General features: G+C 38.4%; 1 protein-coding gene across 7 annotated transcripts in view; it reads left to right on the plus strand.

The window, feature by feature from the left end:
* OTUD7A (OTU deubiquitinase 7A) overlaps positions 1–13,596 on the plus strand; it is a 146,841-nt gene that overhangs the window by 89,470 nt on the left and 43,775 nt on the right. For 5 of the 7 annotated variants that reach the window (XM_055814774.1, XM_055814780.1, XM_055814776.1 and 2 more), the window contains one exon: positions 10,706–10,888. The exons of 1 other annotated variant lie outside the window; for it this stretch is intronic. In XM_055814774.1, coding sequence (XP_055670749.1) covers positions 10,706–10,888 — 183 coding nt within the window. Of the gene's footprint in view, positions 1–10,705; positions 10,889–12,037; positions 12,163–13,596 lie in introns of those variants that run through there. One more of the 7 variants, XM_027782111.2, reaches the window with a different exon arrangement.

Here is a 13,596-nt window from a genome sequence, read left to right on the forward strand (position 1 = left end):
CACTCCGGAAGGGCAGAATATTCTTTTAAAATCCACTTGTATGTATAAGGTTGTAGCAAAATTCCACATCAGAATGAGGTTGTCTGTTCTTCTCAGTCTTCACTACCTGGAAAATGGGCTTCTGATCTCTTTGACTGTACAGACGACCAACACCACTGTTTCAGGTCTCTCTGCTTTTGATACCCATTTTCTTTTCCCTCCATTTTATTTTTCAGTGATGAATTGTTTAGCTCTTGGTTGCTGAAAATATGTATTCAGCTTTTAATCTCATTCACAGATGTGTTCCGCGTATGCTGATACATATCAGTGAAAATAATTCTGCTTAAGTACTAGTAGTTGCCATTGATTTTAATAGCCAGCACTTTCTCTTGATGTGCCTAGTGCAGCACAGGAATAATTTATGGAGTAATTTAATGTGGATGTATGAATGGATTAAAAAAAAAAGTAAAAATAAAAGTATGTGACAAATTTCATCATACTTTCGGTTTTCCCCCTTGATTCCAGTTAAAAGAAATAGAAATCAGAGATCTGAAATCTTTTTACCTCCAATAAATGCCAAGAGCATGGTCTTGCCTTGTGCTGTTACATTTATGAAAACAAAAGCAACTTAAAACATTTTAATGGTTATCTGGTAGAAAACTCTAATATTTGACTTCTGTATTTATTAAGATGCTTATAACTTTAATTATAAATTAATACTGCTAAATTTCAAGTATTAGCTCTGTCTAATATATATTAGTGGATTGTACACGTTTGCTAAACTACTTGTTTCTTAGAAATGTTATTTTCCAGCTTCACTTTCATTTTTGGATGATTGCTTCCTGAGTCTTTCACCAGTTTAATTTCATATCTCTTTTGAGATACTATTCACCACTTTGAGTTTTTTACCCAAGAACTGAAAGCATACTTCTGTATGTGAGATTATGCAGAGAAGGTATTACATTTTGAGAAACTTTACTTCCTCTCCATTTTAAGATTATTTTTGTTTTGCATATTTTCTAACCAACTTTTCAGTTTCCCTGTTGATATTTTCCTGTTCACTAATACATGTTCTTTCAAATTTACTTACTTTTCCTAATAAGCCGATTATGGATGAAGGTACTATTTCCATTATTTTTTTAAAAACTGCTCCTTTACTGAACAAGATTTTGTTTATCAGTCCCCGTGTGGAAATAAAGAATGCATGAGCCTCTGCAATTCTGCTGGAGAACCTAAAACTGTTACTGCGTTTGTTCTATGTGACCTGACTTCTTGAGTGCTGCATGTGCAGTTTTATGCTATGCATTCAGGAAATGCTTTTTCTGAGATGTGGTCTGATTGTTCTAGGAAGCATTGGTCATTATTCTCTTTTTGCAAATATCAGTGCCTCAATTTTCAAAAAGGTGAACAGATAATACATTTCCAAACCTAAAGCACTGAAAGGAAGTGAGTCTAAAATGAGCCCATTTCCAAACTTTTCTAGATAATTTCATTTTTCCCTTTAAAACTAACCTATCAATTGCTGTGCAAAAGAACTGAAAGAAATGTTACGTGAGTATTATCATTATAAATTGTATACCAAACTCCAACCCATTTTCCCCAACCTGTAGTAGAAGAACTGGAGATGTTTTAGTCAGGAGAACCAGGTGAACACAGCAGAAGTTGGGGCGAGCCGAGTGGCAGGTTTCGTAGTGCATTTTGCCTTCCTTTTTAGTTTGATGGCATGAAAACGTACTAATGTAGGGCCATCTAGATGCTACAAGTTTTCCATTTATTACCCAGAGAGTTGGATTTCAGCCCTCACTTAATTTGCCAGCCTTATTAGTGCTTAATCGAGGTATACGCAGTTCACCATTAATTCAGAAATCAGCCGATTGGCTTTCCAGTCACGAAGTGTGTGTGGTAGAGGAGACTGACCTGTGGAGAATGAGAGATGCAGTAGATAGATGCCTCCTCAAAGAACAGTGTATACGGGTGGAATTCAAAGGAAAGCATGGGATTAATGGAAAGGGAGAGAGAAATTTACAGTACTGTCATGTGATTGAGTGTTCAAAGCTAACTCCCCCAAAATAGTCTCTTATTCTTCTCTCCCTCAGACAGTTCCTTTTTTAGTTCTCTGGTGGAAGGCTTGGCAAAGGGAAGAGGAAGCTGAGCTGCTACCAATGTCTTGTTATGCAGAGATCAAAATTGTCATTTCCAGCTGTCTGTTCAGCTTTGAGTGACTTTGCAATCTAGCAGAAAATGAGGCAAATGTTAACAAAATGTCCTTGCTACATTGTTTGCCTTTGAGAACATAGACCAAAATTAAATCTTGTTTTGAAACTTATGGTCTAATTTTATCCTAGTTTTGCACTTAGGTTTTTCAGAAGGAATAAAGCTGATCTTGAGTTCCTCTTCTTGTCTTATGCCTGGTAATACTTGTTAATCTACTTCAGGCCAAATAGGAAGAAATGACTGCATTTAAACTGAACTTGTGGATTGCTTTATTAGCAGTTGGTTTGCAAGAGCAGACTTCCTTACATGGGAAAGAAGCTGATGGTAGACTCTGCATCTTAACAAATTGTCAAGTCTAGGGGATTTAAATTTTTGTATATGTATTAAAAAAAAAATTAATCATTGTGCACTGGCCTAGTGGCACAAAATGAGGATCATTTTATGTTGGTGAAAACTGTCAGTCGATCGACAATCTTGAAAGACAGAACTCCTTATCATTTCTTCAAATGCCTTTCTAGCACAGTCACTGAAAGCTCCTGGATTTATTAAATAGCTTGTATCCAGTAAAAGATCTCCTAGTATTATCAATGCTAACAATAACTGAAGAAGTAAAAGAGCTTTTGCAGTTGAAGCTGAAATTACTGTTTAGTTAGATGATAGCTCTTCCTTGTGCCTGTAATCACAATTTTAAATATTAGATACAGGTGGATTAAGAACCCTGGGTTTTGTTTTTAGAAATATGTTACACAGCCTGCTAAATAATAGATTTGTATCTGGCATTTGTAAACATCTCAGATTGTACATCCTTACAGGTAGTTTTAACCCTCACAAGGGGAGGGCTACATGAATCAAGCACTACTGCTGAAAATTCCTATACCTGTGTAATTGATTTGTTACTGATCCACAGTATAGTCTCATGTAAAACACTGGTTCCATTAAATGGGCTAAAAGATGGAGATGATGCACCTCCTGACAGCTGATGCTTTGCATTTGTGGGACAGCTGTTTGGCAAGAACACCTTTCTGTACCCTGGTGTGGAGCAGCTGTGAGTCACAGAGGCGTGCTCTCTGCAGTAGATTGGAAAGAGTAGTAATGACTGGGATGATACTGAAAAGAAAATTTTTGTCTGACGGCAAGATTTTCCCTGTTCTGTGGGCAGGGATGCTTTGTTAAATTTTGAATATTTTGTTTTTAATAGGGAGACCTTTTTTTCCTGTGGGTGGTTTGCATTAGCTTTAGTAATAGTGTAATTTTCTTCAAATTCACTAGTAAAAAATACAGACAATGATAGTAAAATATTTAAGAAATAGTGGCAAAAACCTTGAAAGTTACATTGTTGGTACTGGTTCTTCAGTAGTCTCTTTTTTTTTTTTTTTTTTTTTAAAAAAAGTTTTCTAAATGGCATTGCATTCAAGTGTGTTTCATTAAGAGCAAAACTGGCATTAAATGTAAAGTAGATGGGCAGATATTGTATCTGATTAGAATGGTTAAAAATTCCAAACGTGGGTCTATTTTAGTTTTACTGCCATCTCCCCAAAATACCTTTTTTCTTTCTTGTATTTGTCACACTGAAAAATGAGTCTTTCTTCCTTTCAGCTTAGTGTCTTGTTGTTTCCTCATCTTTTTGTGCTTCAATAGATCACATTTTTATTTTCAGAAATGCATCATTCTGTAATCTTGTCCAAGTTGCTTTCTCTGTGAGCTGTGTAGCATTTTAGCTTACTTTTTTTTCCTTTGTTGTTTTGTGAAAATTTCACATTAATTTTTACTGGATATTTTTATCGCTTCTACTTCTTAGATATATGCACCGGCAGTTTGTTAGCTGTGAACATGGGCTGCATCATGATTTGTTTAATTCTGTTTAACCTTCCTCTTCTGCATCCTTTTTCCTACATGTTTTTGCTCCTGTATAGCTTTAGGCAGCATTTACTGCCCCTTCTGAACTTCCTTTGCTGAAGTCCTGCGCATATGTTGTTTCTGCAAGTTGCCCTTCGTTGTGGTCCTTACCATTTACTCTCTCCCAGTTGCCCATCTCAAATCGCATCCTTTCTAGCATTTTGGTTATCATTAAATCAAGAATTGCTGGTGACCTTTCGAATATTCTTTTTAACATATTGGAGTAGGTGGATATTTGAAAGCTTGGTGGGGGGGAGTACATAATAGTTGCATGGTTGCTATTCTTACTAATTAATGATAAATGTCCTCTAGTTTTATTATATCTGATTTAAGAAGTGAAAGACAATAGATATATTAACTGTCACAGCTCCGCTAAGCTACATTGTTCTATCTAAAATGATAAAAAGCAAAAAACCCAAAGGCCAGATAATAGCATGTTGCTCAGGTTTTGCTGTCTGAATATTCTCTGCCTGGAAGATGTAGAATCTCGTATCTGCACAGCTAGTGTAGGCTGCCTAATGGGCCTGATTTTTGTTATTAGAGAGTACATACTGTGATCTGACAAAGCACATGCTTAACATTGAGCAAGCAAGAATTACTCATGTGCTGCAGAGCATTAAGTCACTTTCTCCTCACAGCACAATCAAGCTGAAGACTAGAGAAAGGCTAGATTAAAAAATAAAATAAAACATGGACCCTTATTTTCCAGAAAACAAGGGTGAATACAGCTATGGGCTATGAAAACTATTGTAAAACCTGAGTGGTGCTACCCCTACTTACCTTTATGAAGGCAGAATGTATTTCTCATCTAAAAAATTACAATAGGTGATAGTCTTGAAGCATATGGTTTAAAGCAGCAGTCAAAAATTTCTAGTGCTCTTCTGCTTTCAGATTTCAGCTTTCAAGTTGATCAGCATATTAAAATGGGGAGTGAGTTGGAAATGTATCTGTTAAAAAAAAGGAGTCGAGACTTTGTCAGGAAGTCACGGAAAGTTTTCCAAGAGAGCTTCCAATAGAAAGCACTATATAGTTGTACTGTTAGGGGTTTTTTAGAACTATGCAATATATTATTTTATTTAAAACTCAATAAAGTAGTGATATGTTAAAACAATACTTGGGCAAACAAACCCTTGACTGGGTTCAGGCTGTAACTGAGGTTATATTTTATCTTCCCTTTCACGTAGATGCCTGCTGTCTCTGACACTAAGACGTCAGTACCGCCCTCAGTCAGAGTGTGTCTGCCATTCCTTACTTTGCTGCACTTTGCTGTTTTTTTTCCTCCACACTAGAAACAATTGGTTTTAAAGCAGACACCATTCAGTCCTGTTAAGTTTTACACCTGCTGACTTACATGGCACATGCAGCTGTTCTGGAAATAATTGTTCAGTAAGAATATTCTTTCTGTTGATTTAGTAAATTAATATGATTCCAACATCCTGATCATGAATCACTACCTGTGTTTTCTAACCAGCTTTGTGCTGCTCCAGGTTTTTGCTGACTGTTGTTCTTCAACCATTAAAAAATCAAAGCCTTTCATGTAAACCCACTGGGTCAGTGCTGCTTTGGAGCAATTAATTTGCTACTAATTGATACGGTGCTGCCAGTGACTTGTCAGCTGATGGGATTGTGTGCACTGAAATAACATTGTTGTGCCTGTGGAATACCTTTTTTAATAAATATGACAATATGTCATATAAACAAAGAAGTTTGCAGTCAGTGAATGGTAGGGTGCATCAGGTAAGTAACATTAAAAAAAATAGTGGACAATCTGAAAAATAGTGGTGTCCTCCAGATTGTCACAAAAAGTCTTACTTGACTTAATTTTTAGTTCATGAAACTATGCAAAATAGATCAATTACCTGTTGCTTGTCCTTCAGCTTTGTGAGGGGAGGGCATGTTAGTGCCTACGTCAGGTGTAACCTCTGTGGGACAGGAAAGGTTGTTCATTTCTGTTGAGGGCCAATGCAGGAGATGACAATCAACAAAAATAAAAATGATGTGACAGAGCAGGGACTTGTGTGATGAGCAGGGTCTCAGAGATTTCAGAGAAGAGCAGGGAACAGACATACAAACAGAACTTAGACAATAGAAAGAGGAAGGCTTTCCCTCGGGACCCAGGGGGACTGTACGCAGTCTGCTGCAAACCAGAAGGCTGCTGAAGCTTGGTGAACAAGCAGCAAGACTGGAAGGAGGGACCTACCTCATGAGGCATTGGTGGGGATATGTTTGATTTCAATCTTGTACAAATTTATTTTTGTCATTTCTGACCCAGGATACCTCAGGATTTTACTTTCTTCAGAACTTAGTTTGGAAGGTAATACGATACAGCTTTAGAAATTCAAAAGCTTTTGGTATGCAAAATCTGGTGGAGGAGAGCTAGGCAGAGTTAGCTCTGTTCGTATCAGTCATAAGCCCCCTAGTTTCTTCAGTAACCTCCAGCTGAAACTTTCTCGCATGCTATGTCACACTGCTAGAAATCCTTGTCCAGATCATCTGCTCTGAGCATCTTTGAATTTAATAACCTTTCTGATTTGTTCCCAGCTTGTCCATTCCTTCAGCAGTCCATTTCTGTGGTCCAAATCACATTACACTTTTTATTGCATCTGTTGACTTTTTTTTTCATTTTACACTGCATTAAATTTCTTTACTATCTAGCATTTCATCACAGTGTCTTTTGTAAATGCCTGTTTTTTCCTCTCCTCCTTTTTCCTAATTCTCTTTGCTGTATTCAGTTCCCTCTACTTTGACTTAGGAATTTTCTTCTTTAATCCTCCCAAACTGATGGATTCTCCTCTTTCTTTTGGGCAATGGGAAAAACAAAAGGTCTGTAATTTGTATTAGCTTGTAAAAATATAACCCAAAATGAGAGCAAGCCTTGATAAAGGGGGCAATCTTACATGTTTCTGGTACGGTGAGTAGCTGAAAGCACTTAAGCTAGCGAGTTAGGGTGGCTAACTGTCCAAAACCAGCATTTCATGGAGATGGAAAGGTGCTTAATACGTTCTCTAATTTGATTGGAATTTTTTCTTGTATTCCAGTGTTTGGAGGCTCCAGCAAACTGGGGGAAAGTGAGTCTAATAATAATTTTCTATGTTGGTTCTCTGAAATTTAAGGCTATGGTGCTGAATTGGTGCTTTTGTTCATGAGATGAGGACAATTCCATGCAGACAGGCAGATCTGAAAACACAATATTTCTATGTAAGATACATTTAGATATAGGAATTATATTTTATGTGTAGTTCCAGGTCTGTATTGTAAGTTCAGTTGCTGCACTGTAGCATGGAGCGAACTCAAGAGTCACTATGTGATTAGTTTTAAATGCAACACACTGTGAGCCTATTTTCTGAAGGCTGACTGTAATTTTTATGATAGAGCTTTTATATAAGATTGCATTTGGCCTAAAACTAAGGACAGTGGGATTTCTGTTAGTCTACTGATTTTTTTTCTGCTTTCCAAGTACATACATCAGAGTCCTGTCACACAGCAGTCACTTGCAGTATTGCACAGTGATCTTTTGTTAGATTGCAGAACTTAAACATGGAAGTATTTTGAGCAGGTGACCTGTAAGGAATGCCCTGACACTGGAGACATGCTGTCTGTGTTCCATTGATACAGGTCTGTTACTCAAGGACCTGTACTGAATAAACCCAGGTTGCTGCTGAGTCACACAGTGCTGGACTTGTACCATTGCAAATAGATAATACTATTTAGTTTAAACCTACATTTCCTAGAATTACATATAGTGTCACTTTCACTTTTTAAGAAAAGTTTTTCTTTATTGTCCTCATGGTTGAGGAGATTTAAAAAGCATGTTTTAAGTGCCCTCCTATAAACAGGACCCAAGAAAAGCAATCCCTACTCCAAACATTAATATGTTATCACATCAATCTTGGGAACACGCTCATGATTCTTCAATGTTTGGTTTGGGCAACTTGATTCAGATGAAATATGTAGTTAGAGCAGAGCCCTGACTGGATTCTAGCCTTTGCATCTACATGGGATTTTTAGAAAAAAAATATGCTGGCCATAACTCAAGTGCTTGTACTAGGGTCTCTGACAATTTTCAATGAATTTACATTTTGTCCTACAGGCTTTCTAATACATTACAGCATTGCATATATAACGATACCATATCACTGATGTGGTGGTTTCTATTATGGACTTCTAAGGATGTATATAACATTCTTGCTTGGTGATATTAATTTTCCTTTCACAATTTTGTTTAGTACTTCGAAACTTGAGATAGTTTAGCTCAACTCTGTAAGTAACAGCTCTTTGTGTAGGTTTTTTCCTACTTCACAGGAATGACTGTAACAGTAAAAAACGTCCTTATATCTCTATAGAACTGCTTTGTACTATTTTTAGCTTATTTTCCTTTGTGTAAGCAAATAAGTTATATTTAACTGCTACTCAGGTAATGTAGCTTCTCAAAGTACACAGTGACAACCTTTTATGGTGTAATAAATCATGTATTAATCAGAATCAGATTGCCTTTGAATCCCCAGAAAAAGTGCTCATGGAATGCTATGAATGTTTTATAATTTAGTGGGGTCTTTTTTCCTGCTATTAAATATTTGTAATTTTCCAATTAAAAACAAGTACTTGGAGAATACTAGGGCATCTATGTGTTTTAGCTTAGCAGGATTGTTCTGAAAATAACATACAAACATCTCAACATATTTTTCATTATTTTTGGGGAGTGATAATTCACCACCTGTACTGAACAGATGACTTTATCTCTGGATATCTGCATTCTGTTACCACTGGTCATAGCAATATGATGAAGTGGGAGCTTGGAAGCAAATTTTTAGAGGATTCTGTCTTGGCAGGTTCCATGAGCAGCTGGCACAGACATGGAACCACACGGACTGAATCCTCTCGCTGCGTGTTTTGTTACAGAACACTGTCCTATATTATCTGCTTTCTAAAAGACTTCTAAAATCTCTGAGAGGGATCAAGTTCTCTCTGATGTACAAGATAAAAGGGACCTGAAGTATTTTGCATTTGCATTTTAGCTACTTGCAAATAGAAAGATAAGAAAGTTTTCCCCTCTTTTGTGCTATAACACTGTCATGTGTTTCCATCATTGCTGATTCTTATTTATTAATAATACAACTGTACAGAGTGAATTATTACAGCCTGTCCTTATTTTATGTTAAATTCTGTGGGATTTAGTGTTCACCTTAATTTGCCATTTGGCAAATCCAAGCAAAGGAAGTCATGGCATTGGTTGCCTTGTATGATAAAATGTCTGGATGTGTTGGTGAGAGGGGAGCAGTGGAAAGCTTACACCTCGGCATTCGCAGGCTTTGGACACTGTTTCCCACAGTATTATTGTATTCAAGTTAGGATGTTACAGTCTGGATGGGTGGGCTATGAGGTGGGCAAGTAACTGTTTTGATGGTCAAGCTCAGAGAGTAGTAGCTAACGGACAGCGTTCTGGCTGGAAGCTGGTAACAAGGGGGGTCTGTACCTCAGGGGTCTATACCTCTGTAAAGCCTTTGTCAGTGAGGCAGCTTGGAGTTTGCAGGAGACACCAGCTGGGGGGACCAGCTGACATATTCAAGGGCAGAGCTACCGTTTGGGGGAACCTAGACAGAGCGAGGGAATTGACTGGCGGGACCCTGATGGCATTAACACAGGTGAACACTGGAGTTCTGCACCTGGGAAGGAAGAACCCTCTGCAATGACACGGGCTGCGGGGCGGCTTGGCAGAAAAAGACATGGAGGTCTTGGTAGCCAGCAAACTTCAGGGGACCAGCCGTGTCCCTGCCAGCTAGGAAAGCCAGCAGTATGCCGAGTTGTGTCAGCTGGACCATAGCCCATAAGGGAAGGGTTTTATACCTCTCTACTCAGCACTCATTAGACAGCTATAATACGGTGTCTCATTTTGCCCCTCAAACCCCGGCCAAGGAGGGCAGTTCTAAATTGGATTGAGTTTGGGGAAGGCTACAGAGGTTGTGGGGGGCTGGAACACGAGTCCTGTGAGAAGAGGCTGAGGGGACTGGGGCTTTTTCAGGCTGGAAATGGGGAACTCTGAGGGGATCTAACAGCAGCCTTCCAGTGCCAGTAAGAAGATTATTAAGGAGTCAGTGTCGGGCACTTCGCAGTGGTGCACGGCAGATGGACAAAGGGCAGGGGGTACAAGGTGAAACAAGAGGGGCTCAGAGCGGACATAGGTCCCATGAAGACGGTCAGATGTGGGAACAGTTTGCCCGGGGAGGTTGTACAGGCTCTATCCTTGGCGTTTTAATGACCAAACTGAATAAATCTAGCCTGATCTTATAGCTGACCCTGCTTTGAGCAGGAGGTTAGGCAAGAGTTGTCTTCTTCAATTGTGGTATAAAGAAAACTAAAATACAAATTAAGAAATATAAAAATATTTATCTTTGTCCGTTTGCTGTGTACTTTCAAGGTGTTTGTCAACTGTGCATTTTTGTTGAGGGAGGAGCAGTTGTAAAATGTTTTATCCAAAGAATCTCTTGTTTCCTTGCTGATGCTTTAAGAGTGATTTCTCTATTTAAGTTTATGTTTTAAGTGCATATGAAGATGGTTTCCAGGTTATTAGTCTGGTCACATACAGATGTGAGCAGAATGTCCTTTTGCTATTTGGCAGGCAAAAATTGGGACTTGACAGCAGCTTTGAATGACTATGAGCAGCTCCGGCAGGTGCACACCGCCAACCTGCCACAGGTGTTCAATGAGGGCAAATACTACAAGCAGCAGGAGCCAGAGCAGCCTCCCCAGGTGACAAAGGCTGAGAGGCCCTGCCTGCAAAGGCAGGATGACATTGCTCAAGGTAAGAGCTCTTCGCCAGGGCTTTTGTGGACAAGCAGCTTTCTAGCTTGTCTGCTTGTGAGTTGTGCTTGTCTGCAAGGAGTTGGAAGTCATTTACCATCAGCCTGTGAACTGTGCCATTGTGATGGGATGCACAGAGCTGCTGCTAGACCCTACGTTTCAGTGTTTCGGTTCTCGTGAGCTTTGCCTCAGTTCTGCAAGCTATCTTTTTAATGTGTGATTACAAAAATACATTGTCCCCAAGAAGTCCTATGGTATGTATAAAAGGAATTGATTAGAGGGTGTCACAGATCACTATTGTGTGTAGTTTTCTATGCTTACTGAGACCAAAGAAAGGTTAAAAAAAAATCCATATTTCAATCTTTGCATTCTTACTCACAGTATGTGATTAGGCTGTATGAAATCTATGAATAACTTTCAGCTTTGAAATTTTGCTCTTCTATGGTTCCATAGAAGAAAGGACAACCTCCTACCTCCACCAAATAGAAACCTTAAGAAAAATGAGTCAACTACCCCCTAGCAATTGATTTTCAGTACAGGATAATAAGCATTAGAATTTACAATTTTTTGCTTGCAGACCTTTTATAGATTTTATTTCAGGTCTCTCTCTCTCTCAGACTGTTGGAATGCATTTTTGTTAATAGTAATTTATCAAGGAACTGTAGTTTACACCAAAATAAATCTGCAGGTCTGACAGCTTGTCATGTAGGGAGGTAATAGCACTAGCTTAGTGATGGCTTTCTATGCAATCCTTAAAAGGAACAGAAAGTCTTCCCTTTTCCCACTGGCTCTTCCCTCCTGTTAAACAGGAAATGGCATCAGTACTTAGGGGTGTCAGTAAACTTTTTAAAATTGATAACTTCCATCGGTAGAAGAGTAACTGTAGTGCTGCTTATGACTGCTTAAAAGCTCTGAATACAGATAAAGGGAGGAAGAGTAGCACACTGTAGTTGATAAAACTGTGTCCCTTTGTTCTCATTAGGATATAGCTCACTCTCAAATTCTGTGTTAATTAAAGTGCTCAGTTTACACTGAAACGGTCATTTGATATTTTAGTGGGTGTAGTAGCTAGTGTGGGTAGGTCTGGCTTTAAATGCCTGCACTGACAGTAATTTTACTACTAATTCAATGCATAACTGATGACTTCGTGATCGGAGAGCCATCTCTGACCGAAATGTGAAACTGGAGTCAGGAGGATGTGCAGGGAGGAGCAGAGAAGGGAAAGGAGGCTCTTGTTATGGACCAAGCACCTGGAGTGCAGGATGCAGCCCACAGGTGAGGGTTGGGCCATGGGGGAAGGGGTGTTGCAGGGGTAGCAAGGGAATGTCAAACAGGTGCTCTACTTGAGTTCCCCTGCTTAAAAGTCATTTAGCAGAGATCTACAGGGAGAGGAAAGAAAATCAAATGTAATCAAAACTTCTGCCCCTCACCCCAATTTCAGATATTTTAGGGAGTGCAATTTAGCTCTTAAAATTAAAAATACTTTGATCCATTAGGGAACCAAAAGTTCACAAACTCCAGGAAAATTAATTTTTTAATGACTATTAGTTAGTCAGTTTGAGATGCTTTAAAAACACTATTAGCGCAAGTGATAAGCTACATTTAAGTAAGCTTCATTGTTAATTCTTGAAGGCACAGAAGTACAGGAACACCTTTTATTTTAATATAGCATTGTACATGTTTGAGAGTTGATCACTAAAGACCAGTTTATGGTAGTATTTATGAAGCTACAGAAGTGAAGTTGCACCAAATAGGTTTTTTTACAAAAGCTTCCAGTATGATAATGTACCCATTTCCAAGGAAATTCAATGAAACTATTATCGAACTTAACATGATGTAAATCCTACCAGGAAGCTTTCTGCATATTCAGAAATGTGAGAAACTCCATAAACATGGTGTCAACTCACAAATAAAACTCAGTAATATGCCCAGGAGACTTTCTAGTATTAATTTCAGGTGGTGCCTGTTGCGAAGGATGGCTAGCCAGAGTGCAACCCAGTGGAAGAGCTGAGGTCAGGCTGTGAAGCACAGAAAGTCAGTGGTACCGTGCTTCGAACAGGTGCCGCTTCCCCGATGCAGAAAGAAACTTTATACTGAATGCTAAACTTCTGAGAGAGAAGACTAGTAATTTTTGATGAACATAAATTTTAAGCAGCTACAAAACGTTCATTTCCGTTTTCAAAAATATAAGCAGGAGTGCAGGGCAGAAACTAAACAGGGGAAACACCTCTGTCCATTTTGACTGAATGATTCATGATTTAAGCACTTTAAAAGTATTTATTTGCTGATACCAGAACTGAGGCCATATAGTAAAATGAAATGGTATGATGGTAATATTTTGTCCCTTTCTTAACATTCTAATGCATATTTTGCCTGAATGACCCTTTACTGTTCCTTGTTTAAGCATTTGTTCACAGAGAAATTCAGGAAGTTATAAGATATTAGCTCATAGTTGTTTTGATAAAATAATGCATTCTTTTGTACCAGGCTTGTTAATGTCATCATTCTTTTTGAACTATGTATTGTTTCTTGAATCGGGATTTTAGAAAACACATACCCGTAAAACCTGAGTTTATCTCAAATTCAGCATAATGATGTTAAAATTGCCTTCAGGTAATTCTGAGATTAATGTTCTGAGATTAAAAATATGTGGAACGTTTGATACGAAGCTATTGTAAAATGCTGGATATTTTGATTTACAACAAGTCA

Source organism: Falco peregrinus, chromosome 1 (genome assembly GCF_023634155.1).
Source record: "Falco peregrinus isolate bFalPer1 chromosome 1, bFalPer1.pri, whole genome shotgun sequence".
In the NCBI taxonomy this organism is placed as follows: Eukaryota; Metazoa; Chordata; class Aves; order Falconiformes; family Falconidae; genus Falco; species Falco peregrinus.